This window comes from Suncus etruscus, chromosome 10 (assembly GCF_024139225.1).
Source record: "Suncus etruscus isolate mSunEtr1 chromosome 10, mSunEtr1.pri.cur, whole genome shotgun sequence".
NCBI lineage: Eukaryota > Metazoa > Chordata > Mammalia > Eulipotyphla > Soricidae > Suncus > Suncus etruscus.
The window spans coordinates 94,905,523-94,932,741 of record NC_064857.1 but is presented as its reverse complement, the minus strand read 5'-3'; the positions used below and the strand labels follow the sequence as shown (position 1 = coordinate 94,932,741).

The following is a 27,219-nucleotide window of genomic DNA, read 5'->3' as shown; positions in this document are numbered from 1 at the left end:
ACTCCTGGCTCTACGCTCAGAAATTGCTCCTGGCAGGCTCAAGGGACCACAAGAGATGCTGGGAATCGAACCAGAGTCCATCCAGGGTTGGCCACATGCAAGGCAAACTCCCTACTGCTGTGCTATCTCTCTGGCCCCAAGAAATTTTTTTTTTTGAGTCACACCTGGCGATGCTCAGGGTTGCTCCTGGCTCTGTGCTCAGAAAACATCCCTGGCAGGCTCAGGGGACAATATGGAATGCCAGGAATTGTGTTCAAAGCAAACACCCGACCACTGTGCTATCTTTCTGGCCCCAAGAAATTATTTTTCTAAAAAAGAAATATTGTGGGGCCAGAGAGATAGCATAGAGGTAAGACATTTTGTCTTTCATGCATAAGGAACAAGGAAGGAAGGAAGGAAGGAAGGAAGGAAGGAAGGAAGGAAGGAAGGAAGGAAGGAAGGAAGGAAGGAAGGAAGGAAGGAAGGAAGGAAGGAAGGAAGGAAGGAAGGAAGGAAGGAAGGAAGGAAGGAAGGAAGGAAGGAGGGAAGGAGGGAGGGAGGGAGGGAGGGAGGGAGGGAGGGGAGGGAGGGAGGGAGGGAGAGAAGGAGGGAGGGAGGGAGGGAGGGAGGGAGGGAGGGAGGAAGGAAGGAAGGATGGAAGGAAGAATGGAAGGAAGGAGGGAAGGAAGGAAGGAAGGAAGGAAGGAAAGAAGGAAGGAAGGAAGGAGGGAGGGAGGGAAGGGAGGGAGGGAGAGAAGGAGGGAGGGAGAGAAGGAGGGAGGGAGGGAGGAAGGAAGGATGGAAGGAAGGATGGAAGGAAGGAGGGAAGGAAGGAAGGAAGGAAGGAAGGAAGGAAGGAAGGAAGGAAGGAAGGAAGGAAGGAAGGAAGGAAGGAAGGAAGGAAGGAAGGAAGGAAGGAGGGAAGGGAGGGAGGGAGGGAGAGAGGGAGGAAGGAAGGAAGGAAGGAAGGGAGGAAGGAAGGAAGGAAGGAAGGAAGGAAGGAAGGAAGGAAGGAAGGAAGGAAGGAAGGAAGGAAGTGTCCATTTTGGAATTACGATTTTATACAAAAATAATGTATTAAACATTTTTTTTGGGTATTAAACATTTTAAACACACACACACACACACACAGAAAAAAAATATCACACCAGAGTGGACAGGTAAAATGAGATTTTGTATCAGTTTTTCTGTATTTATATAGTGGGAAAATAAAGTCTGCATATATCTCACCAAAAAAAAAAAAAAAAAAGATAAGGGGGGCCAGAGAGATAGCATGGAGGTAAGGCGTTTGCCTTTCATGCAGGAGGTCATCAGTTCAAATCCTGGCACCCCATATGGTCCCCCGTGCCTGCCAGGAGCAATTTCTGAGCCTGGAGCCAGGAATAACCCCTGAGCACTGCCGGGTGTGACCCCAAAAACAAAAAACAAAACAAACAAACAAACAAAAGGATACAATTTACATAAAAAATTTACATTCTGGGCCAGAGAAATAGCAGTGAGTAGGGTGTCTGCCTTGCATGTGGTCAACTTGGGTTTGATCCCCAGCATCCTATATGGTCTACATGTTTGCCAGGAGTGATATCTCAGCATAGAACCATAAGTAATCCCTGAGCACCGCCAGATGTGGCCCAAAAATCAAATAAATAAATAAACAAATTAACTTATATTCTTTAGGGTTAGAGTGATAGTACAGGATCCTTTGCCTTACATGCAGCTGGCCCCGGTTCAATCCATGGCATCCAATATAGTCCCCCAAGACCTCTAGAAATAATTCCTGAGCACTACTGGGTATGATCCAAAACCCAATATATAAATAAATTTACATTCTTTTACAGATTTCTTTATAATGTTTTACCTGAGTTTAAGGCTTTCAGAGAGTCTTTCAGCTTCTTCAACAGCTTTTTTGATGTTTGTAGGTCCAAGGAGAGAATGAAAATAGTCCTGAAATGATAGACAGACCAGTAGCAGTGACTAATGTAAAGCAAAGACCTAAAGCATTCAAATTGTAGGGCTGGAGAGATAGCACAGCAGTAGGGTGTTTGCCTTGCATGTGGCTGACCCAGGATGGACCATGGTTCACGGACTACGATTTGATATGGCCCCCCTAGCAATTTCTTTTTCTTTTTTTTTTTTTTTTTTTTTGGTTTTTGGTTTTTGGGCTACACCCGGCAGTGCTCAGGGTTTACTCCTGGCTGTCTGCTCAGAAATACCTCCTGGCAGGCATGGGGGACCATATGGGACACCGGGATTCGAACCAACCACCTTTGGTCCTGGATCGGCTGCTTGCAAGACAAACGCCGCTGTGCTATCTCTCCGGGCCACCCCCTAGCAATTTCTAAGTGCATAGCCAGGAGTAAGTCCTGAGCATCACTAGGTATGACTCAAAAACAAAAACAAAAGCATTCAAATCATGCAGCTTATTAAGGATGAGAACATTATGATCAAATAAAATGATTAACCGTGAATGTGTGTATATATTTGATTATTCTAGACTGTTTCCAAAGTCTCTCTACATTCTATCAATATGCTTTATTACCTTTTTGGTTTAGACCATGCCACTATGTACTCAGGACTTATTTCTGGCTCTTTGCTCATGGATAACTCCTGATGAGGATCAGGAAACCATATAGTGCTTGCTACATTGATCAGTTTTATCTAAATCCTAAATCTTCCAGAGTGTGAAACAAATGTGAACAATAAAGTTTCTAAAAGTAAGCAGTGGAAGCGACTGATCAAGGTTCGACCCCCCAGCATCCCATAGGGTCACCTGAGCCTTCCAGGAATAATTTCTGAGCGCAGAACCAGATATGGCCCCAAAACAAACAAAAAAAAAAAAACCACTCACACACCTAGGGCTGGAGGGGCTGGAGAGATAGCACAGTGGCGTTTGCCTTGCAAGCAGCTGATCCAGGACCTAAGGTGGTTGGTTTGAATCCCGGCGTCCCATATGATCCCCCGGGCCTGCCAGGAGCTATTTCTGAGCAGATAGCCAGGAGTAACCCCGGACCACTGCCAGGTGTGGAACAAAAACCAAAAAAAAAAAAAAAAAAAAAAAAAAAAATCAAACAAAAAAAACTCACATACCTAGGGCTGGAGCTATAGTACAGTGTTAAGGCTCTTGCCTTGCATGTAGAAGACTCAGGTTCAATCCATGGCATCCTACATAGATCCCCTGAGCACTTCCAGGAGTGATTTCTGAGTGCAGAGCCAGGAGACACCTAAGCATCACAGAGTGTGCTCCCCCCCCCAAAAAAAAAAAACCTCAAAAGAAAAAAGCAGTCGGGCCAGAGAGATAGCACGGAGATAGGGCATTTGCCTTGCACGCAGAAGGACAATGGTTCGAATCCCGGCATTCCATATGGTCCCGTGAGCCTGCCAAGAGCGATTTTTGAGCATAGAGCCGAGTAACCCCTAAGCACTGCTGGGTGTATCCCAAAAACAAACAAACAAACAAAAAAGAAAATGAGCAGTAACAAAACATTCTGCCATGTGCTAGAGAGAAGTGGTCACTCTAGACCAGGACTAGGTGCTTAAAAAAAGGAGAAAAATACCTAAAAGTAACAGGACTGTAAAACTGTAAATTATAGTACCTAAAGGGAGGGGGGAGAAAACAGAGGCAGGAGGAAGATGCCAGTAATCAAACCTAGGTCAGCCTCATGCAATGCAAACACCCTATCCATGTGCTATTACTCCGTCCCTGAATATAAAATTTTATTTTCTATTACCAAATTGAATAGGCAAAACCCAGAAACACTGATTCACCTATTAAAATGATACATTGTATACTTGAAGTGCACTGAAGTTAGGTTAAATAAAATAAAAAGCAGCTGTTAAGAGTGAATAAGAGGTAAGGTGCCTGCCTTGCCTGCGCTAGCCTTGGACGGACCGCAGTTCGATCCCCCCGGTGTCCCACATGGTCCCCCAAGCCAGGAGCAACTTCTGAGCGCACAGCCAGGAGTAACCCCTGAGCATTACCGGGTGTGGCCCAAAAACAAAAAACAAAAACAAAAACAAAACAAAACAAAAAAGTGAATAAGAAGTGGTGCCACAAAACAACCAACCAACCAAACAAACAAACAAACAAATAAATAAAATTTGGGGCTGGAGAGATAGCATGGTGGTAGGGAGTTTGCCTTGCATGCAGAAGGACAGTGGTTTGAATCCCGGAATCTCTTATGGTCCCCCGAGCCTGCCAGGAGCGATTTCTGAGCATAAAGCCAGGAGGAACCCTTGAGTGTTGCCGGTTGTGACGCAAAACAACAACAATAACAAGTGGTGCCGTGGAGAGAAAAAATGAAAATCGTTGGGGCTGGAGTGGTGGTGCTAGAGGTAAGGTGTCTGCCTTGCAAGTACTAGCCTAGGAGGGACTGTGGTTTGATCCCCCAGCATCCCATATGGTGCTGCCAAGCCAGGAGCTATTTCTAAGCGCATAGCCAGGAGTAACCTCTGAGCGTCAATGGGTATGGTCCCCCCAAAACAAACAAAAAAAACAAACAAAAAGAAAATTGTCCTACTGAGGACTAAGGTGAAGAACTTCAGGTGTTGGAGTTGGTGACTTTGTAGGGAGCTTCCGAATAGGAAGCTTCTGCCACTCTCAGATTGTCTTCAGGAAAATATTTTTCTGGTTTATGGTACTGATTAAAAAAACAGAACAAAACACTGCACCTGACCACCAACAAAAGAGCCCAAATCTGCCACCACTGTCCTGTTCACCTCTGGTCCTATATTCATTTCCCACCAAACTCCCCACTGCTTATAAATCATTTTTGTAATTCAAAGTCAAGGATTTGTCATTATTATATACTATTTATTTTCTTATTCCCCAGATAAATGAGAAAATAATCAGATGAGATTTTTGTTTGTTTATGGTCCACACACATGAAGCTCAGGGGTTACTCCTGGCTATGTGCTCAGAAATTGATCTTGGCTTCGGGGACCATTTGGGATGCTGGGGATCGAACCCAGGTCCGTCCTGGGTCAGACACATGAAAGGCAAACACCCTACCACTGTGCTATCATTCCGGCCCCAGATGAGATTTTTTTTTATGCTGTAAAGTCATATTATAATTTGAGTTATAGGGGCTGGAGAGACTGACCAGGTCTCAGGGCTGCTTCCATTGAGGATTGTCTTAATTCCTTGTTTTATTTCTTTATACTCTGCCTATGAGTGAGATAATCTGGTATTTGTCTTATTCTTTCTGACTGACTTAGCATCTTAAGCATGACATTCCATTCAAGTTGCAGCAAACTGCAAAATTCTCCACCCCATACTCGATGATGCTCAAGGTCTATTCAGGGATCACTACTAGAGGGCTCAGAGGAACCATATGTGGTGCCAGAAATCAAACTTGGGTCAGCTGTATACAAGGCAAGATGACTACTATTGTTCCAGCCCAAAACTTCCTTTTTCTCATAGCTGAGAAAAACTAAATCTTTAGTTACATTTTTCTATTGTTGTAAGAGTTTAAAAGTTAATGTGAGCTGAATTTGAGCAAGTTAAAATAGCAGAGGGAATCAGTAGCTCCATTATGTGAAAGTAATGAATAAAAAAGAAATTAAAAAGTTACCTGTTGTTGCTTGAAGTCAGGCCTATTTTTGATAAGATTATAAACAGTCACATATTTCATATATAGTACATAGGCCTTTTCCTCATCACGATCTAATCTGCTTTCCTCAGCCGTCTTGAAGATCTTCTGAGCACTCTGTACATAACTTCAATTCGAAGACAAAAAAGCAATTTAAGTACCTGACATCTTATCACCATTAAATCATGTACAAAACCTGCAGAGAATCTTGCTAAATTTCATTTGGGGCCAGAGCAATCTACAGTAGGTATGGTGCTTGTCTTGCATGTGACTGACCTGGGTTCAATCCCCACCATCACATATAATCCCCCATATGAGAGAGATTCAAGTTTTGGGACCAAGTTTCAGTGCAAATGCTTATTTTCACTGGGCTCTGTCAATAACATTTATAAAAAACTAGCTTATCTATCCTTGTATCCACTTTTCTGTAACTATCTAACTCTGATCCAATAAAACTGTCCAATTAAGACAAAGATCAATGGGGCCGAATCAGTTTGCCTTGCACAGACAACCAGGGTTTGATCCCTGACATCCTGGTATGATCCCGAGTCTGCAGCAGTAATTTCTGAGCACAGAGCCCAGGATAAACTGAGTGACACTGGGTGTGGCCCAAAAAAACAAAACAAAAAGACATGAATTAATGATGAAGAGGTCTAGGAAAGAGCTAGAACAGTATACAATGGAACAGGGCCAGATGATATTCAGGACAAGGATGAGTTTATACAAAAACGTTTGCAGTCAGTAGTGTGCAGTCAGTAATGCTCAGTGTGGCATTACAGACCTAATCAAATCAAAGCTACTAAGAACATTCTCCATAGGAGTGTAGGAGTCCAGAGGCCAAAGTGATAGCACAATTGGTAGGCTGTTTGCCTTACATGTGACCGACCCTGACCTAGGCTTGATCCTCAGCTTCTCATATGGTCCCCCAAGCACCCACAGGAGTAACCCCTGAGCAGCACACCAGGTAGTGCCCCAAAACAAAAAACAAAACAAAAGTGTAAGTGTAACTCCACCCTGGATTTAGGTGTACCTACCTGAGACCCGCCCATTTCTGGGAGGGGTCTTGGAAGGTTATATAAAGCCTTTGACCCAGGGGATTAGGTGGGCCCCTTTGGTCTTTGGCCAGCATGAAGGTCAAATGGAAGATGGCTGAAAGGAGTTAAGATGCAGGGCTAGCTAAGAATAGCAAATGCTTAAAAGGTTATGATATAGGCCACACATGTGGTGGATAGGGCATGAATAAAGTTGATGCTTCCTGATGCCTGTCTCTGGATGAGTCTGATTCCGCCGTTCACCTAAACCTGGGACCCGCCAACGGAATGGGGATTGCGGAGTCACGTGGCCTGGGATGGCAGAGAAAAATTCCTCCATCCATCCTTCACCATCCACCACCATCGTTAATTATTTAATGCTACATGTAAGAATCAGGGGCTGTAAAGATAGTATAGCTGGTAGGTTGCTTGCCTTGCACAAGGCATCCCATACAGTCTAGAGAACTTCCAGGAGTTGATTCCCCAGAGCCAGGAGTAATCCCTGTGTGTTTCATGTGTCGAAAACCAAAATATAAACCCAAAAACTGCACTTCCCCATGCAGCAGAACCAGGTTTAATCCCTGGCATCGCATATAGTCCTTCAAGCCCTCTGGAGTGATTCCTGAGAGCAGAGCCAGGAGTAACCTCTGAGTACCACCAGGTATGGCCACAAAACAATTTAAAAATAAAAAGTTAAAAACAGGGGCCCGGAGAGATAGCACAGCAGCATTTGCCTTGCAAGCAGCCGATCCAGGACCAAAGGTGATTGGTTCGAATCCCGGTGTCCCGTATGGTCCCCCGTGCCTGCCAGGAGCTATTTCTGAGCAGACAGCCAGGAGTCACCCCTAAGCACCGCCAGGTGTGGCCCAAAAACCAAAATAAATAAATAAATAAATAAATAAATAAATAAATAAATAAAAATAAAAACAAAAATCGAGGCCGGTGCGGTGGCGCTAGAGGTAAGGTGTCTGCCTTGCCAGCACTAGCCTAGGATGAACTGCTGTTCAATCCCCCGGCGTCCCATATGGTCCCCCAAGCCAGGAGCGACTTCTGAGCACATAGCCAGGAGTAACCCGAGTGTCACCGGGTGTGCCCCCCTCAAAAAAAAGTTACGGGACCAGAGATATAGCATGGAGGTAGGGTGTTTGCCTTGCATGCAAAAGGACGGTGATTCGAATCCTGGCATCCCATATGGTCCCCCTGAGCCTGCCAGGAACAGTTTCTGAGCATAGGGCCAGGAGTAACCCGAGTGCTGTCCTGCCAGGTGTGACCCAAAAACAAAACAAAACAAAACAAAAAAATGTTATACTAGGATCATAAGTTAAATATATATATATATATATATATATATATATATATATATATATATATATATATATATATATATATATATATAAACTATTTATATTCTGGAAGATGGGCATTAAGAACTTCTCAAAGGAGGTCCTACTTTAGTGAGATAATGCAATTTTCCAAGTAAACTAAGTTGACTAGTCAGCTACTTCATCTAATCAAATGGAAATGAACTAAAAACAAACATCTGACTCAGCCCAGTTATAAAAGGATACATACCTTTTAGTGCTAATTTTCTCCGGCTTCACTTCTGTCTTCTTATTGAGGTCCTTCAGGGAAGAACTGAGGTAGAGTTCTTTAGGATCAGATGCCACAGCAGGCATGATGAATGAGACTCACTTTGTCAATCTCATTAAAAAACAGTTCCTTTTCTGAAACAAAATAAATACAAATAACCCCATCGTATTAATCCTTATAATAAGTAATCAAACACGCAGTTAAAAAAGTAAGACCCTGGGCCCGGAGAGATAGCACAGCGGCGTTTGCCGATACAGGACCAAAGGTAGTTGGTTCGAATCCCGGTGTCCCATATAGTCCCTCGTGCCTGCCAGGAGTTATTTCTGAGCAGACAGCCAGGAGTAACCCCTGAGCACTGCCGGGTGTGACCCAAAAACTAAAAAAAAAAAAAAAAAAAAAAAAGTAAGACCCTAATGAGAATTAAAAGAAAACAAGGGGCCGGGCGGTGGCGCTAAAGGTAAGGTACCTGCCTTGCCTGCGCTAGCCTTGGACGGACCGAGGTTCGATCCCCCGGTGTCCCATATGGTCCCCCAAGCCAGGAGCAACTTCTGAGCGCATAGCCAGGAGTAACCCCTGAGCGTTACCGGGTGTGGCCCAAAAACCAAAAAAAGAAAACAAAAGATACATATCTCCTCTCTCCCAAATTGTATACTTTTCCTGCAGGGAGGCCAAAACAAGAAAGGCAGAGGAAAGGCGTTTGAGTGTACAAGTGAAGTTTTATTTCTCAAAGTGGAGACTACATTTGTATATGATCACCTTTTTATCATTCAATTATAACACATAAAAATATACCAAGAAGTTCATTAAAAAATTTAAGTCACTAGATGAGTATGATAAAGCAAATGTGAATAAAAATGAATAGCCAAACAGATGTCAATGTCAGAAGTTATCAGAAATCCTAAATTTATGCTTCCCCCCAAATAAAGTCACTCAGAGCCCCCCTGTAAATCTACTACTCCAAGCAAATACACAGAAAGTTCTCCCCATTCGCACATGGGGCAATCACCCTCCCACCATCCTGGGATCATTCCAGTGCCCAGAGCATGAGTCCAAGTGCAGGGGTTAAGAGAATATTATGGTCACAAATTCAGATACTCCTGCAATACATACAACCAATTAATCTTTGATAAAGGGGCAAGAAATGTAAAACGGAGCAAAGAAAGCTTCTTCAACAGGTGGTGCTGGGACAACTGGTCAGCCACATGCAAAAAAGCGAACTCGGACCTCCATCTAACATGCACAAAGATCAAATCCATGACTTTGAGACCAAAGGCATCTTCAAGGAGGAAATACTGTCCAAACAAGTGGAAGCAGAGATAAACAAATGGGACTATATTAAATGAAGAAGATTCTGCACCTCAAAGGAAATAGTGACTAGAATACAAAGGTCATACACAGAATAGGACAAACTATTCACCTAATACCCATCAGATAAGGGGCCAATATCTAAGATATACAAGGTACTGACAGAACTTAACAAGAAAATAAAATATAATCCCATCAAAAAATAGAAGACATGATTATCTCAAAGAAGAAATACAAATGGCCAAAAGGCACATGAAAAAATGCTCCACATCGGGGCCGGGCAGTGGCACTAAAGGTAAGGTGCCTGCTTTGCCTGCGCTAGCGTTGGACGGACCGCGGTTCGATCCCCCGGTGTCCCATATGGTCCCCCAAGCCAGGAGCGACTTCTGAGCGCATAGCCAGGAGTAACCCCTGAGCGTTACCGGGTGTGGCCCAAAAACCAAAAAAAAAAAAAAAAAAAAATGCTCCACATCGGGGCCGGTGAGGTGGCGCTAGAGGTAAGGTGTCTGCCTTGCAAGCGCTAGCAAAGGAAGGACCGCAGTTCGATCCCCCGGTGTCCCATATGGTCCCCCCAAGCCAGGGGCAATTTCTGAGCGCTTAGCCAGAAGTAACCCCTGAGCATCAAACAGGTGTGGCCCCAAAAAACAAAACAAAACAAAAATGCTCCACATCACTAATCATCAGGGAAATGCAAATCAGACAACAATGAGGTACCATCTCTCTTCACAGAGACTAGCACACATCACAAAGAACAAAGAAAATCAGGGCAGGCAGGGATGTGGGGACAAAGAAACTCTCATTCACTCACTGCTGGTGGGAATGCTGTCCAGTCCAGCCTTTATGAAAAATATGGAGATTCCTCAAAAAACTGCAAATTGAGCTCCCATATGATCCAGCTATATACCACTCCTCGGGACATACTCAAGGAACACAAAAATACAACACAAAATGCCTTCTGCACACCTATATTCATTGCAGCGCTATTCACAGTAGCCAGAATCTGGAAGCAACCCAGATGCCCAACAACAGGTAAGTGGCTAAAGAAACTGGTACATTTACATAATGAAATACTATACAGCCACCAGGAAAAATGAAGTCATGAAATTTTCCTATACATGGATGGACATGGAGACTATTATGCTGAGTGAAATAAGTCAGAGGGAGAGAGAGACACAGAATAGTCTCACTTATCTATGGGTTTTAAGAAAATAAAAGGGGGCCGGAGAGAAAGCATGGAGGTAAGGCGTTTGCCTTTCATGCAGAAGGTCATTGGTTTGAATCTAGCATCCCATATGGTTCCCCGAGCCTGCCAGGAGCAATTTCTGAGCATGGAGCCAGGAGTAACACCTGAGCGCTGCTGGGTGTGACCCAAAACACCCCCTCCAAAAAAAAAAAAAAGACAAGACAAGACATTATGTAATAATATGAATGCCTGTCTCTTGAATAGAGGCAGGGGTGGGGGAGGATCAAGAAGCAGGTATTGTTGGTTAGGAAGGTTGCACTGGTGAAGAAGGGTGTTCTTTTCTATAACTGAAATCCAACCACAAACATGTTTGTAATCATGGTGCTTAGATAAAGATATTATTATGAAAAACAAAACAAAAATTCAGATCCCCAGTGTTCCACATGTGACAACCAAATCGGTGTATCTCTGCTGCTTGAGCCTCATAGGTTTGAAGCCTGTGATCTCTGGCACTACAGGTATTTTTGGTGCCAACAGGGATGCGATGCTTAAACATCTATCCCACTCCATCTCTCCACACACACTCACCCTACACAAATGTAAAGCCCCATCCCAATCAGTACCCCAACTAAAAAGGTGTTCAGTGCCGTGGCTCAGAAGTGCAAGCTCTGGTGAAAACAGCACTGTAGCAACCACTGGCAAACACCTCAGTTCAGTCACTAAGTATGCACGCCCTGATGAACACATCCAAGCACAATTACTGAGCACAAACCTCAGCAGTGCAGCCAAATATGTGAGCACCACAACCAGCCATGTATAACCCCTTGTCAGTACAGCAATAAAAGAAAAGGGAAAATAAATATATACATCACCTACTGGCAATAAAGAGAATAATGTTGCAGGACATGATTTCTATAGAAATTTAACAGGAGTTGAAGAGTAACACTTTTGACTATGAAAAAGCAGAGTATGGTCAAGAAACTACTAACTTCTCAGAAACGAGCTTAAGGAAATCTGAAGCATTAGTGATACCACAACAGATATTACCATGGCAGAGGGCAGGAGGCAGAAGGACTGGTCTACTACTAACTAATAAGAATATTCTTATCATTACTACTGATAATTACTATTATCAGTAACAGTATTGTTTTTTGTTTGTTTGTTTGTTTGTTTGTTTGGGGGACACACCTAGCAATACTCAGGGCTTAATCCTGGCTCTTCTTTCATGGATGACACATGATGGTTCTTGGGGACCACATGGGATACAGGGGATGGAAGCTTGGTCAGCTGCAAGCAAGGAAAGCACCCTATCTGCTACAGTATCTCGCTGACCCCAACAATCATTCTTGTTTATTTGTTTGATTTCTTTATCCTGTCTGCATATATATTTTTTCTCCAAACAGGTTTTACAAGGTTGGATTTTGTAATTGATCAAGCATATTCTTAACTTTTTTACCCTCAACTAGGTATAGTTTATTCAACCACAAAGAATTAACATTTGCTCTCAATATGAGCCAGCTACTGAAATCCAATTCCCACAAAGCCCAATAAGTTTTTAATGGTGACACTAAGTACACAAAGATAAAGTCTACAGCCAGAATTAAGCAATGTAACCAAGTACCATCTGATGTTATCTGTTTTTTCCAATCCAATCCTCATTCTGGCTTGTGAATACCAGTGGTCTAATCATAGAACTCATGATCAATAAGTCAGGTAAAATATTTGTGATTCATGACAGCAGGGTTTTCGCTGCAAAAATTTAATGACTTGAATGTTTGACTTTTTTTTTTTTTGGTTTGGTTTTTGGGCCACATCAACAGAGTTCAAGGGTTACTCCTGGCTCTGCATTTAGAAATTACTCCTGGCATGCTCTGGCGACCATGCCTGATGACAGGGAACAAACCCAGCCAGGTGCAAGGCAAACGCCCACTGTGCTATCATATCACTCTGTCATGCCTATTTAAATGTTTTTAAATGAAGGCCCGGACTATGCTCTTAGTTGAATCAATTTCAATATTATCTTTAAAGCCAAGAAAGATCTTAAGAAGACAAAGCACGGGGCGGAGAGATAGCATGGAGGTAGGGTGTTTGCTTTGTATGGAAAAGGACAGTGGTTCGAATTTTGGCATCCCATATGGTTCCCCGAGTCTGCCAGGAGCGATTTCTGAGCCTAGAACCAGGAGTAACCCCTGAGCGCTGCTGGGTGTGACCCAAAAACCAAAAAAAAAAAAAAAAAAGCAGATAAGAACTGTCCTCTCAGGCCAGAGAAATAGCACAGCAGCGTTGCCTTGCAAGCAGCCAATCCAGGACCAAAGGTGGTTGGTTCAAATCCCGGTGTCCCACATGGTCCCCCATGCCTGCCAGGAGCTATTTCTGAGCAGATAGCCAGGAGTAACCCCTGAGCACCGCTGGGTGTGGCCCAAAAACCAAAAACCAAAAACCAAAAAAAAAAAAAGAACTGTCCTCTCTAGGATACTGAAAGTAGTAAATCCATAACCGCTTCAAAGTTAAATTCAATTCAAACATTCACATATCCAGTTGTATAGAACCCATTGTAATGCCGAAATAATGTGATGCAATCCCCCTCCCACTGAAAAACAAGTGTAAGACAAAGCTGTGATGCAATCCCCCTCCCACTGAAAAACAAGTGTAAGACAAAGCTGTATGCAAACAGTGTTATATAGCATGGTAGGCAATCATACAAGAAAGAATTGACCAGAGAGGATTATAGAAAAAAATTTTAATGATTAATTTTTTTAATTAATGTTTAATTAAAAAATAAAGTAAAATTAAAGATGAAATATGACTAGCATGATTTGTGAGAGTGGTAATTTATGTGACATTTGGTTGAACAGATAATGAAGTTAGGATGAGGCTAGAACAGTAGTTCAGCAGGTACTTGCCTTGTACATAGCTGACAAAGGTATAATCCCTATCATCCCATATGGTCCCCAGAGCACAGACAGGAGTAATTCCTGTAACCCCTGATCATCTCCAAGTGTTCCCCCCCCCCCAAAAGAAAAAAGTTCTGGAGGAAAACTTAAAAATTAAAAATAATAAAAAAAGGAACTGACTATCCAAACTGACACAGCACAAAGCAGGCCTTAAAGAGAGCGGAGCTAAGGGAAACACTAGCCACCAAGTCTATTGATCCTAAGGAAAGATGAGGGTCAGAAGCAGGGCACTGGAGATGGACAGAAGGTTCAGAGACAAGAGCACTGCCAGGGTAGAATGACAAGTTGTGGCAAATAACTAGGTGCGAAGAGAAATTATAGGAATAAAATTACAATGATATCAAAGCCTTTGGTGGGTATTTCTAGGAGAAAGATCGTACTTTTTTTTTTTTTTTTTTTTTTGGTTTTTGGGTCACACCTGGCAGTGCTCAGGGGTTACTCCTAGCTCTACACTCAGAAATCGCTCCTGGCAGGCACAGGGGACCATATGGGATGCAGGGATTCGAACCATCATTCTTCTGATTGCAAGGCAAATGCCCTCCCTCCATGCTACTCTCCGGCCCCAAGATCATACTTTTTAAGTTACTTTTTGACCTTCACTGATTTTTGAGACTAGCTGAAATATGTAATGGTTTTATCTAACAATGTCTAAAAACCCTCAGATGACCAAAGCTATTTCCATTTGCATTCCCAAAATTATATGTCAAGTAATGACTCCTGTTAAAATCCTTAAGGCATAGCTTTAGTTGCAATACACATTTCTGCACAAGTTCTAATACATGGTAAAGAGTGCTTTTTTCTTTTTTTTTTTTTTGAGGAGAACCACATCCAGGGCACTCAGGGGTTACTCCTGGCTCTTCGCTCAGAAACTGCTACTGGCTTGGGAACCATATGGATGCCAGGGGATTGAACCGTGGTCTGTCCTAGGCTAGCGCGCGCAAGGCCAATGGCTTACCACTTGTGCCACTGCTCCGGCCCCAAGCCAAGAGCAATTTCTGAGCAGGTAGCCAGGAGTAACCCCTGAGTGCCACCGGGTATATGGCCCAAATACTAAAAATATAAATAAATGAAAAATAAAATATATAGTCTTGGTAAACAATGCAACTTTAACTAAACTGGAAAGTTCCAAAACTGAAATCCAGATGGTATAAAAAATTGCGTGGTGGCGCAAGCTGTAAGGCGCCTGCCTTGAGCAGGCTAGCCTAGGTTGGACCATGGTTGGATCCCTTGGTGTCCCATATGGTCCCTCAAGCCAGGAGCAATTTCTGAGTGCATAGCCAGGGCTAACCCCTGAGTGTCATCGGGTGTGGCCAAACAACAACAACAACAACAACAACAACAAAGAGAGAAAAATTAGTAAACAATGAAGAGAAAATGGAAGGATCTGTATGTGTAAGCATTCTCCCCCTTTGTCTCTCTCCCTCCCTTCCCCAGTAGCTCCTCCTACTACCCTGTAGCTCTTACCTCTCACTTCCTTCTAATACTCACAAAAAAAAATTACTTGAGATTAGATTATTTGAACCAGAGAGAATGAAAACTGAAAAATATGAAAGAGTGGTGTTTGTGGTACTTCAAATGGGCCTTGAACATCTCACTAGGGTTTCACAACAACCACTGCCCATATCCAGAGAGATAGCACAGCAGTTAAGGCATTTTCCTTAGATGCAGCAGACCAGGGACAGATCCAGTTCGATTCCTGGCATCCCATATAGTCCCCCGAACTTGCCCGGAGCGATCTCTGAACACAGACCAGAGTAACCCCTGAGAATCCCCGGGTGTGACTCAAAAACCAATCAATCAATCAATCAATCAATCAACTGCTTTAAAAAAAAAAAAAAAAAAGAAAGCAGGCTGGAGAGATAGCACAGCGGCGTTTGCCTTGCAAGCAGCCAATCCAGGACCAAAGGTGGTTGGTTCGAATCCTGGTGTCCCATATGGTCCCCCGTGCCTGCCAGGAGCTATTTTTGAGCAGACAGCCAAGAGTAACCCCTGAGCACAGCTGGGTGTGGCCCAAAAACCAAAAAAAAAAGAAAGCAAAGTTTATGCTCCTCCTTCATTGCTCTGTCCCACTTCTGCCCAGCAGAGACAGCAAACGCTCTCACAGTGCTCATGGCACTCACTATACTCCTTTGATCTTGTTTTGCTCATCTTTACAGTGTCAGAACTGAACCCAAGTACCAGGCAGGCAGAACAAGTACTTTACTGCTAAGGCACATCCTTGGCCTTTGGTCTTAAATGTCATATATCGATTCTAGTTAAAATTCCACAGAAAAATAAATACTCATAAATTAATTTAACCCAATATTTAAGTATTTAAGATTCAACCCTATCAGGATATAATCACTGCTAAAAACTCTATTATTTTCTGAGAACTTAAAATGTATCTATCACGGGCCCGGAGAGATAGCACAGCGGTGTTTGCCTTGCAAGCAGCCGATCCAGGACCAAAGGTGGTTGGTTCAAATCCCGGTGTCCCATATGGTCCCCCGTGCCTGCCAGGAGTAACCCCTGAGCACCACTGGGTGTGACCCAAAAAGCTTAAAAAAAAAAAAAAATGTATCTATCACAGGCCCGGAGAGATAGCACAGCGGCGTTTGCCTTGCAAGCAGCCGATCCAGGACCAAAGGTGGTTGGTTCGAATCCCGGTGTCCCATATGGTCCCCCGTGCCTGCCAGGAGCTATTTCTGAGCAGACAGCCAGAAGTAACCCCTGAGCACTGCTGGGTGTGGCCCAAAAACCAAAAAAAAAAAAAAAAAAAGTTGGGCCTGAGAGATAGCATGGAGGTAAGGCGTTTGCCTTTCATGCAGAAGGTCATTGGTTTGAATCCCAGCTTCCCATATGGTCCCCCAGCCTGCCAGGAGCAATTTCTGAGCCTGGAGCCAAGAATAACCAGAGGTCTGCCGGGTGTGGCCCAAACAAACAAACAAAAACCCAAAAAAGATTATTTCTAGGTTCTTTAGGAGCTGGGGAGAAAGGTCAATAGACTGCAGCATATGCTTTGCATAAAGGAAGCCCAGGTTTGATCGATAGTATTGCATGATCCACTGAGCACTATGCTGGGAGCAGTTCTAAGTACTGCTTGTGGCCTCCAAAATAACAACAGCAACAAAACCCCTAGTGACTTTAAAGAAAAAACGGTAAAAGGAAAATATAATCAGGGGCCAGAGAGCTAGCACAGCGGTAGGGCGTTTGCCTTGTATGCAGCCGCCCACGATGGACCTGGGTTTGATTCTTGGCATCCCATATGGTCCTCCGAGCCTGCCAGGGAGTGATTTCTGAGCCAAGAGCCAGGTGTAACCCCTGAGCACCACGGGTATGGACCAAAAACCAAAAAGAAAAAAAAAAAAACAACAACCCAAAGTTGGGCCTGAGAGATATTTATTTATTTATATATTTATATATATATACACACATATATACATACATATATATACATATATACACACATACACACATAATATACACATAATCAAATATATCACACACTATGATTAAATACTATTTTAGAGAGGCATTGTTTTAGTTTTTTGTATATGCATACACATAACACTTGGTTGAAAAACAAAATACACTTCTTTTTCATGTCATGTCATGAAAGTATAGAAGTTATGCACAATAAAGTGAATTCAAATGTGGTCTACACACCAGCTGGTTCCATAACTGATTACCAGTCTAAGAAAACTGATTACCACTTTATTAGAAAACAAGACACTTAAAACCAAAAGTAACTCAATTAAGAACATGGGACTTTTTATAGTACCAAGACTTTTCCTATGAAGAAAACAATGCATACATTTATATCCTAGAATTGCAAGCCTGTGCAAAAATACTGGCTACTTTGCTCTAGGGGATATAGAGACTCATCTAGAGGACCTTTGATCCCCAATATTTTGGTCTGGTTACCAAAATACTCAATAAATAATAAGCAAACTATTTCTACATGACATTGCAATCTGCAACTCTAGTCACTTAAAAAGGGAAACCATTTCAGCTTAAAAAGCAAATTCTTCCAGCCAAAATGCACTCACTTCCACTTCAGCTCTCCCACCCCTAATGGTCCCAATTTTTGAAGTTTATTACTCACTCTGAATCCTACAGAACTTATTGTTATTATTCCTTTAATACAGTCGTTAGACCAAATGACAACCAGGTCTTTTTTTTTTTGATCTGTGATCTTTGTTTTAATCGTCTTAACTCTTTACAAATTTGTGCTGATGATCATCTCTACTAATGAGTTGGCAAAAGCACTGTTACCAATTACACTTTTGGGATAGATATTTAGTCACGTTTACTTCTGAATAGCTATTTAAAAGACAATTCTGAACATCAGTCTGACTTCAGGAAAGAACTTATAAACAAAATTTTACTATAACTTGCCAGCCTAAAATTTAAAAGCATCTGTCCTTAAGATCATTTAAAAGATGAGAAGTGTTAGGTATTTTTATTTGATACTATACAAATATCACACTAAAACACTTGTCTTTAAATGAAAGAAAACATTTTAAATATAGGGAATTTTTAATTAAGTTGGCATAATTAAGAACAAAAAGATTTAAGGGTCACTGTCATCTTATCCTGTTTCTTCCTTTACTAGTTATTGAACACAACCTAAAACAGTAAGTCTTCCTGCTCTAGGAGACAATGATTTCCTTAATATTTAGGTAAATTAACCTAGCCAGTTATAGAAAACTATTCTCCTACAGGTATGTAAATGGCAACCCCATTTGACTGTGACCAATTAAGTTCAATCATATCTTTAGAAGGAGCAAAGTGATTTGCACTTGCTGACCTGGAATTATCAAAATTCAAAAAGCTGATAAGTCATTTAAACACAAACCAATCTTATTTAAATCAGGGCCGTCCAACAAAAAAACCGCTACACCAGCCACTCATGATCTGAATTCTGATGAACGAGATGGAATTAAATATGGTACACATAAAAAGTCAGGAGACATTTTTGTAATAAATAAGGCAGTGCCAACTATTACTCATTAGTAGCCTTTTTGAGGTAAGCTATCAACTCTGCCCTCTCGGTCTTCTTCTTAATGCCAGCAAAGATCATTTTTGTTCCCGGGATGTACTTCTTGGGGTTCTCCAAATACTTCATCAGCGTGTCCTCTCCCCAGGTGATGCCTTTGTTCTTGTTAGCATCAGTATAAGAGAATCCAGGTGCCTGACCCGTCTTCCGCCCAAACAGACCATGGAGATTGGGCCCAGTTTTGTGCTTGCCTCCTTTCTCCACGGTATGGCACTGAGCACACTTCTGGACAAAACTCTTTTTGCCCTTCTCAATATCACCCATCTTAGAATCTCGCTCGTAGTCGCCGCACGGGAGCCAAAGACACCAGCTCGCAAGTCCGCCATCCCGCTCTTTCGACAACCAGGTCTTTTAAAGTGCTCCCTACCATATAAGCATACCATGCTTATATTGATATGATGAGAAAGAAACAGAAACTCAACCTTAGGGATAGAATTTCGCTCAGTGCACAGTGATAACGGTGGGAATTCCAGGAATGGGAAACAACACAAAGATACAAGAGGGGATCTTCTATGTGAAGGCAAAGAACAAAATAATGAATATCTTGCAAGTCACTGGAAAATAATCGATTGGTTGAAGGGATTATTTGGCATGTTTTTCTTTTTTTTCTTTTTTTTGGTTTTTCGGCCACACCCGGCAGTGCTCAGGGGTTACTCCTGACTGTCTGCTCAGAAATAGTTCCTGACAGGCACGGGGGACCATATGGGACACCGGGATTCGAACCAACCACCTTTGATCCTGGATCGGCTGCTTGCAAGGCAAACGCCGCTGTGCTATCTCTCCGGGCCCATGTCTTTATTTTTTTCATTTATCTCACTGATCCCCATAGTCAACACTTAGCAAATGTTGGCTAACAATAATAAACTCTATTGGTTAAAGAAATGAAAACACACCATGGAGGACTTTTGATGCCATCCAGAATTGTTTATATTTGATGAAGCAAGCAATAAACTAGTGCTGAAAAGAGAAAATGTTATCTTAAGGCAGACCAGACTGAGGATTATATTAACTGGAGCTAAAAAAGAAAAAAGGAAACTATAAATACAAAATTTCTAAAATACAAAATTTCCAAAATATTTCTTGATTATAAATTTAAACATAATATTTTCTTTTACACATTCTCTCTCTTGCCCCTAAAACCAATAAATGAAGACTGGTAGTGTTAACAAAAGATAAATACTATAATTTTAAAAAATCCATCAGTTTGGGGCCGGAGAGATAGCATGGAGGTAAGCCGTTTGCCTTTCATGCAGGAGGTCATCGGTTCGAACCCCGGCGCCCCATATGGTCCCCCGTGCCTGCCAGGAGCAATTTCTGAGCCTGGAGCCAGGAATGACCCCTGGCAGGAATGAGCACTGCCGGGTGTGACCCAAAAACCACAAAAAAAAAAAAAAAAAAAAAAAAAATCCATCAGTTTACAGCACCACTTATCAACCTAGGCATTCCACTTTGAACTAAAAAATCTTTGTTGTGGAGGCAGCTCTGGATACGAAGATGTTTAGCACCATTCCCTTCCCATTTCAACCCAGTAGATGCCAGGAGCTGTAAAAACCAAACCATTTCCAGGGTACATTATAAATGTACCCTCAGAGGCAAAATTACTCCTGGATAAGAATAACCAGTTACAAGAAAGTAAGAAAATCTTGTTTATGCTGAGAAGCAACAAGACCTAAAGAAAGATGCCCTGAGAGAGATGTAAGTATGGAATCAGATACCCAGTCTCTTCAGCCAAGACAGACATTTAGATCAACCATTAAAACGCTCGTTTCTGACACTGTCTATTGTTTTGGGAGACAAAGTCCTGACAATCAAATATAATAACTGGTTTAAAGTCAATTTCCTCATGACTATGTATATTTTAACATTTAATTTTTTTTTGTTTTGTTTTGTTTTGTTTTGTTTTTGTTTTTGAGTGACACCCAGCGATGCACAGGAGTACTCCTGGGTTTGGGCTCAGAAGTCCCTACTGGCGGGCTCAGGGGACCATACGGGATGCTGGGATTCAGCCGGCATGTGTTGGCCATGTACAAGGTAAATGACTTACCTCTGTGCTGTGCTATTGCTCTAGTCCCTACATTTACCGTATTTGCCGGCATATAAGACGACTGGACGTATAAGACAACCCCCTAATTCTGCAGTTAAAACATAGGTTTAGGGCCCAGAGAGAGTGTGTGGCCAAAAAAACAAACAAACAAACAAACATAGGTTTAGGCCTATATTCGCTGTATCAGACAGAACGTTCCTGTGCTGCAACTGTATGTACCACAGTGAGCCAATCACAACAAGCAAAGGTTCTACTATAATAAACTTCCTCTCTTTTTTTTGTTTTTAAATATATTTTTAATTTAAGTAACATGATCATAGTTGGGTTACAGTCATAACCAGAACACCGCCCCTTAACCAGTGTAACATTACCCCCTCCCACCTTCCCATCCCCTGCCTGTATTCGAGACAAGCATTCTACTAGTTATTTGTTTTTAAGTTCAGTAAGTTGTATTTTTTTTTCCTTAAAGGGTAAGAGTAAAAAAATATAGTAAGGGTGTGATAGTGGCAATCGCCGTTGTTTGCATAGGTCCAGAAAAATGGGGAAAATGGAAAAAAATCCTTGACCTGAGACTTCCTCTCTTGACTCTGGCCAATCTGAGCAGGTTTTTTAGTGTAGATTCGGGTCCAGAACACTGTCTAATTTGCATGCATAAAAAGCCTGCTTGGATTGGCTGAGTTAGAGAGGCCTCCGAGCAGCCTTGCAGTGATTGGTGCAGAACAGTGTCTAATTTGCATGCATAAAATGTCTGCTTGCATTGGCTGAGTCAGAGAGGCGGTCATAGCAGCCTTGCAGTGATTGGTGCAGAACAGTGTCTAATTTGCATACATAAAAAGCCTGCTTGGATTGGCTGAGTCAGAGAGGCAGTCCGAGCAGCCTGGCAGTGATTGGTGCAGGATCGAGTTGGAAAATTCGTTTTTCGGGATATACTCGGTGTATAAGACGACCCCCGGTTGACATTTTTAGTTTCAAAAGTCGTCTTATGGGGCCAGCGAGGTGGCGCTAGAGGTAAGGTGTCTGCCTTGCAAGCACTAGCCAAGGAAGGACCGCGGTTCGATCCCCCAGCGTCCCATATGGTCCCCCCAAGCAGGGACAATTTCTGAGTGCTTAGCTAGGAGTAACCCCTGAACATCAAACGGGTGTGGCCCAAAAAACAAAACAAGAAACAAAAGTCGTCTTATACGCCAGAAAATACTGTAATCATTTTAAAAACAGCCATCATAGTGTAGGTGGTGAGGGACTTTGAGGTCAGTTCTACTGATATTCAGAAGGGTGGTGTGGTCCTGCACGAGCTCAGTGACGCTGGGGGCCTGCAGAGCTACACCAGCAGTGTGGGGAGGGAGGATGCAACGCCAGGGATTCTACTGGGGCCACACACATGCAAATCGTACATTGCTGCCTTCTAAATGACCACCAGCACAGACTTCCTTACACTAGTAATTAAAATCAGCAGAATGAATCAACAAAGAAACGCGCTCTGTTTCTCTCCAGCTGACGTGATTCACACTTGAAGTGCCAGAACTGGAAGCTAGTGGGGAAAGGATCCATAAGAGAGAAAAGAAACAGAAATCATTAGAAATCTGGTTCAGGGCCCTGAGAGATAGCAGAGCGGCGTTTGCCTTGCAAGCAGCCAATCCAGGACCAAAGGTGGTTGGTTCGAATCCCGGTGTCCCATATGGTCCCCCGTGCCTGTCAGGAACTATTTCTGAGCAGACAGTCAGGAGTAACCCCTGAGCAACGCCGGGTGTGGCCCAAAAACCAAAAAAAAAAAAGAAATCTGGTTCAAAAAAGCAAGTTTCTGGGAAACCAAAGAAAGAAAGAAAGGATCTTCGACAAAAGTACTATATTTTTTGGGCCGGAGCAGTAGCATAAGCACTAAGGCGTTTGCCTTGGCAGCGCTAGCCTAGGACGGTGGTTCGATCCTCCGGCATCCCATATGATCCCCTCAAGCCAGGAGCTATTTCTGAGCGCATAGCCAGAAGTAACCCAACATCACAGGATGTGGCCCCCAAAAAACAAACAAACCCTATATTTTTTTCTATATACCACAGATAAGATAGTTTAGATAGACAGACAGACACACAGATAAGATAGTTTAGATAGACAGACAGACAGACAGACAGACAGACAGACAGACAGATAGATAGATAGAGATATATCTGATATCAAGATCTTTAACCCATTTAGATTTGACCTTTGTACATGATGTTAGCTGGACGTCTGAGTCAGCTTTTTTGTAAGTGGCTGACCAGTTGTGCCAACACCATTTGTTGAAGAGGACTATAATATTTTTTAAAAGGGAGTTCAATATAATTAGCCCTAATTCTCTAGAGTAAATATATAAACTGGCTTTAATTTGGCTAAATTTTTTTTGGCTAATTTAATATGGCTAAAATTTTTCATTTGAATTCTAAACATTTAAAATACCTAAATCTGGAGTCCTCAGAGTAATAGCTCAGCGGTAAGGCATTTGCCTTGCATGCTGCTGACCCAGAATGGACCTGGGTTCGATCCCTGGTGTCCCATATGGTCCCCCAAGCCATAGCCAGGAGCAACCAACCCTTGAGCGTCACCAGGTGTGGCCCAAAAACCAAAAAAATAAACAAATAAATAAAAATAAAATACCTAAATCTGGGAACTTAGTCTTCAAGCCCATATTCTCCCCTGAACAAATACCTCACCAACTTGTCTCCAATTCTTTGCTTGCATATTTCCACTTTGGAGAAGCCTGTGTTCTCTCTTGAGTTCATACTTATCATTCACATCTAAGTAAGTTTCAATAAAAACGATCTTGCTTCACCCACCCCCAAAAAAAACCTCAAAACCCTATATCTGGTGCTGAAGGGATGGTATAAGATTTAAGGTGCTCTGCATTTAGGAATCTCTGCTGGTGGGCTCAGGGAACCATATGTATGCATTGGCCCAAACTTGGGTCAGCAATATGCAAGGTAAGTGCCCTACCTGTTGTACTATCACTCCAGGCCCAATTAAAGTATTTTAAATATTTTACTTGATCATATATTTATTGAATATTTAATACATATTTCACTTATATATATATATATTTTTTTTTTTTTTTTTTTTTTTTTGGTTTTTGGGCCACACCCGGTGACGCTCAGGGGTTACTCCTGGCTATGCGCTCAGAAGTCGCTCCTGGCTTGGGGGACCATATGGGACGCCGGGGGATCGAACCGCGGTCCGTCTCCTAGGCTAGCGCAGGTAAGGCTTACCTTACCTCCAGCGCCACCGCCCGGCCCCACTTATATATTTATTTGAATTTACTATGAATTTTCAAATAAGAATTTTGGTCATTTCCTAGTCTTGAACAACAGATCATTATAAAACATGACTTTCTACAGTGTATTTTTTTCCAGTAGACAGAGCTGATTGATTCTCAATGAAGACTATTTGTAGTCAGATAAGCAGCTTGAGTCCTCTGCAAATTCACCAAGCTTGGTCATCTATGAGAGTTCATCGGTTTGGCTTTTAGTTGGTATTGGCTGGAAGTTCAATTTAGGATATCAACTGAAGTGCCTGCAAATAGCTTCTTCAGATGGTTAGGACCTTCAGCCTGGAGACTGAGTTCCAGGGGCAAGTATCTGGACATAGCACATAGAAGCTAGTTTTGTTTTCTAATTTCAAAGCCTGACGCAGGGGCTGGGGATGTTTGCTCAGTGGAGCAACTGCACAATGTTAAAACAAAACAAAGTGGTGGCTGGAGCACAGCATTTGTAGGTAGGGCATTTGCCTTGCACACTGCTAACTTGGGTTCTATCCCTAAAATCCCATATGGTCCCAAAAGCCTGGGAGGAGTGTTTTTCAAGCACAGAGTCAGGAATCACCCCTGAGCACTGCCAGGGGTAGCTCAAAAACCAAAATAAAAAAAAAAAAAAGCTTAAAATACTGCTTCCTCCACACAGTATTAGGTAAATAGTATGTATTCCTCCTATTCCTCCCTACCTGATAGTAGACCCCAACTTATTTTTTTCAATCCCTACCTTGTAGCCTAAAAAAAAAAAAAAAAAAAAAAGAACAATAAAATGTTTTAGTTTAGTTTTGGGACAGAATAGTATAGTGGGTATATGCACAGGCATCCCATCTAGTCTCCCCAAGGAGAGCCACAAGTAGTCACCTGTGGTACAAAAAAAAAAAAAAACAAAATAAAATGAATTAGTAGTGCGGGGCCAGAGAAATAGCATGGATGTAGGGCATTCGTCTTGCATGCAGAACGACATTGGTTTGAATTCCGGTATCCCGTATTCCGGTATTCCCAAGCCTGCCAGGATTTCTTTTTTTTTTTCTTTTTTCTTTTTTGGTTTTTGGGTCACACCCAGCAGCGCTCAGGGGTCACTCCTGGTTCCATGTTCAGAAATCGCTCCTGGCAGACTCGGAGAACCATATGAGATGCCGGGATTCGAACCACCATCCTTCGGCGTCTAAGGCAAACGCCTTACCACTGTGCTCTCTCCGGCCCCACGATTTCTAAGCTTAGAGCCAGGAGTAACCCCTGAGCGCTGCTGGGTGTGACCCATCTTCCCCCCCCCCAAAAAAAAAGAATTTGTAGTGGTTTGATGTTTCTATTATTAGAGAATTCTAAGTAGTTTTAAAGGTACATATGTCAGAAGAGGATCACACATTTTTTTAAGTCAGCAATACCAATATAATAAAGATCTAACACAACATACATCTCTTTTCGCGTAAAAGAATCAGTACTATAAGGTCATGAAAAACTACCTAATAGGAAAGGCACTCATCAATAAAATCTTTTTTTTTTTTTTTTTTTTTTTGGCGTAGGGGTTGGGCGGGAGATTTGGGGCACATCTGCCAACGCTAGGAGGTAATTCCTGGCAGGGCTCCAGGACCAGAAAGGGTGCCCAGGATGAAACACTGGTCAGCGGCCTGCAAGATAAACGCCCTACAGGCTTTCCTGTTCTCCGATCCCACCTTAAAACTGTCTTAAAACAGAATAAGTTGGAATAAAAAATATTGCCTACTTAAGCAAAGCCGCAGAGCAAGCCTAGAGCAGAGAAGCACTTCCTTTACCAAGCTCGCTCGACATTTTTTACGGCTGCATCACAGCTGTATGTCAAACTTAAGAAGCATTACAGCTTGGAAAGAGTTAGTTGCGGGCTTGGGTGAATTTGACCGTGCTTCTGCAACACCCCACCACAACCAGAGTTCTTATTTTATCTTAAACTCCTTGGGCTCTGCAATACCCGAGAGAGTCAGGTAAAACGTTCAAGACAGCGCGGTTCAGTGATCGGCCTCAAGGTCATCACAGACTTTCATGAAGAGAAAAAGAATCAAACACCAGAGGGATGGGCCTGCACTGCGGTCAGTCGCTTTGTGTACAAATGACACCTACCTACCTACCTACCTACCTCCCTCCCTACATGGCTTCTAAGAGAAAGAGTGAATTCAATCAGCGAACCAACTCCAGGAGAAGAAAGAAACATGGGTTGGGAAGGAAATGACAGCTTGTAGGTGGAGGAGTCATGGTTGCAACTCGGAGGAGGAGCTGGAGTGGATTTGGAAACTCAAGCAGGCTTCAGACAAATCAAGTCTGAATTAAAGCAGGGCCCAGGGCGGGCTGGCAGAGCAGCCTGGAGCGGGAGGGAGAGGGGAGTCCAGGAGGACCTGGGGGCAGAGAGGCGGCCGCGCAGGCAGGCGAGAGGCGGGAGGCGGCTAGAAGGGAAGCCACGGCCGAGGCCCCGGGACCCAGCTCGGCCTGCAGACCAGACACTGGCCGGGCCTGCCCGCCCTCCGCAGACCCCAAGCGCGTCTTCCGGGTGCGAAGGAAGGAGAGCTCGGGTCTCGACGCCGACAGGTACCCCCGAACCCCAGCGCCAGCCCCGCACTCACCGCGCCGCCCGGGCCCATCGCCCCGAGGAAGGAGGAAGAGTCCGGCCTCCTCGGCGCTCAGCGAACTCCCTCGCTCCCAGGGTGCACTGCGACGCGCCGCGACGCAACGCGAAGAGTCGCGCCTCTGACGTCACGGAGGGGCGGAGCGGGGCAGGACGCGCCGAGCTGTAGTTCTCCCTCCCGGCCGGCCCCGCCCCCCGCGAGTCCCAGAGTAAGGGCAAGGAGGGCCGAGCGGTGGCGCAGGCGGTGGGGCGTCTGCCTTGCACGCACTGACCCAGGACGGACCGCGGTTCGGTTCCCCCAGCGTCACATATGGTCCACCCCAAGCTAGGGGCAATTTCTGAGCGCAGAGCCAGGAGCAACCCCTAAGAGTCAACGAGTGTGGCCCAAAAGCAAAAAAGTTAAATTAAATTAAATTAAATTAAATTAAATTAAATGAGGGGCCGGAGAGATGACATGGAGGTAAGGCGTTAGCCTTGCATTCAGAAGGCTGGTGGTCCGAATCCCGGCATCCCATATGGTCCCTCGAGCCTGCCAGGAGCAATTTCTGAGCATAGAGCCATGAGTTAACCCTGAGCGCTGCCGTGTGTGACCCAAAAAATATTAAATTAAAAAAAATAATAATCAGGATTGCCTTCAATGACATTT

General features: G+C 43.3%; 2 protein-coding genes across 2 annotated transcripts in view; both read right to left on the bottom strand.

Moving 5' to 3' along the window:
* The window catches only part of USP8 (ubiquitin specific peptidase 8), a 68,940-nt gene extending 42,281 nt beyond the window's left edge, over positions 1 to 26,659 (bottom strand). The window contains exons 1-4 of the mRNA XM_049781434.1: positions 26,572 to 26,659; positions 8,168 to 8,319; positions 5,547 to 5,691; positions 1,835 to 1,920 (exon numbers count right to left, since the gene is read on the bottom strand). Coding sequence (XP_049637391.1) covers positions 1,835 to 1,920; positions 5,547 to 5,691; positions 8,168 to 8,271 — 335 coding nt within the window. The 5' untranslated portion in view covers positions 8,272 to 8,319; positions 26,572 to 26,659. The remainder of the gene's footprint in view (positions 1 to 1,834; positions 1,921 to 5,546; positions 5,692 to 8,167; positions 8,320 to 26,571) is intronic.
* Positions 18,585 to 18,983, bottom strand: LOC126020042 (cytochrome c-like). The gene has a single exon (XM_049781493.1). The coding sequence runs from the start codon at positions 18,927 to 18,929 to the stop codon at positions 18,612 to 18,614; it is 318 nt and encodes a 105-aa protein (XP_049637450.1). The 5' UTR covers positions 18,930 to 18,983; the 3' UTR covers positions 18,585 to 18,611.
* Positions 26,660 to 27,219: the final 560 nt, after the last annotated feature.

Excerpts from the sequence above, each read along its gene's own strand:
- LOC126020042 (XM_049781493.1), bottom strand. The coding sequence starts at position 18,929 with ATGGGTGATATTGAGAAGGGCAAAAAGAGTTTTGTCCAGAAGTGTGCT.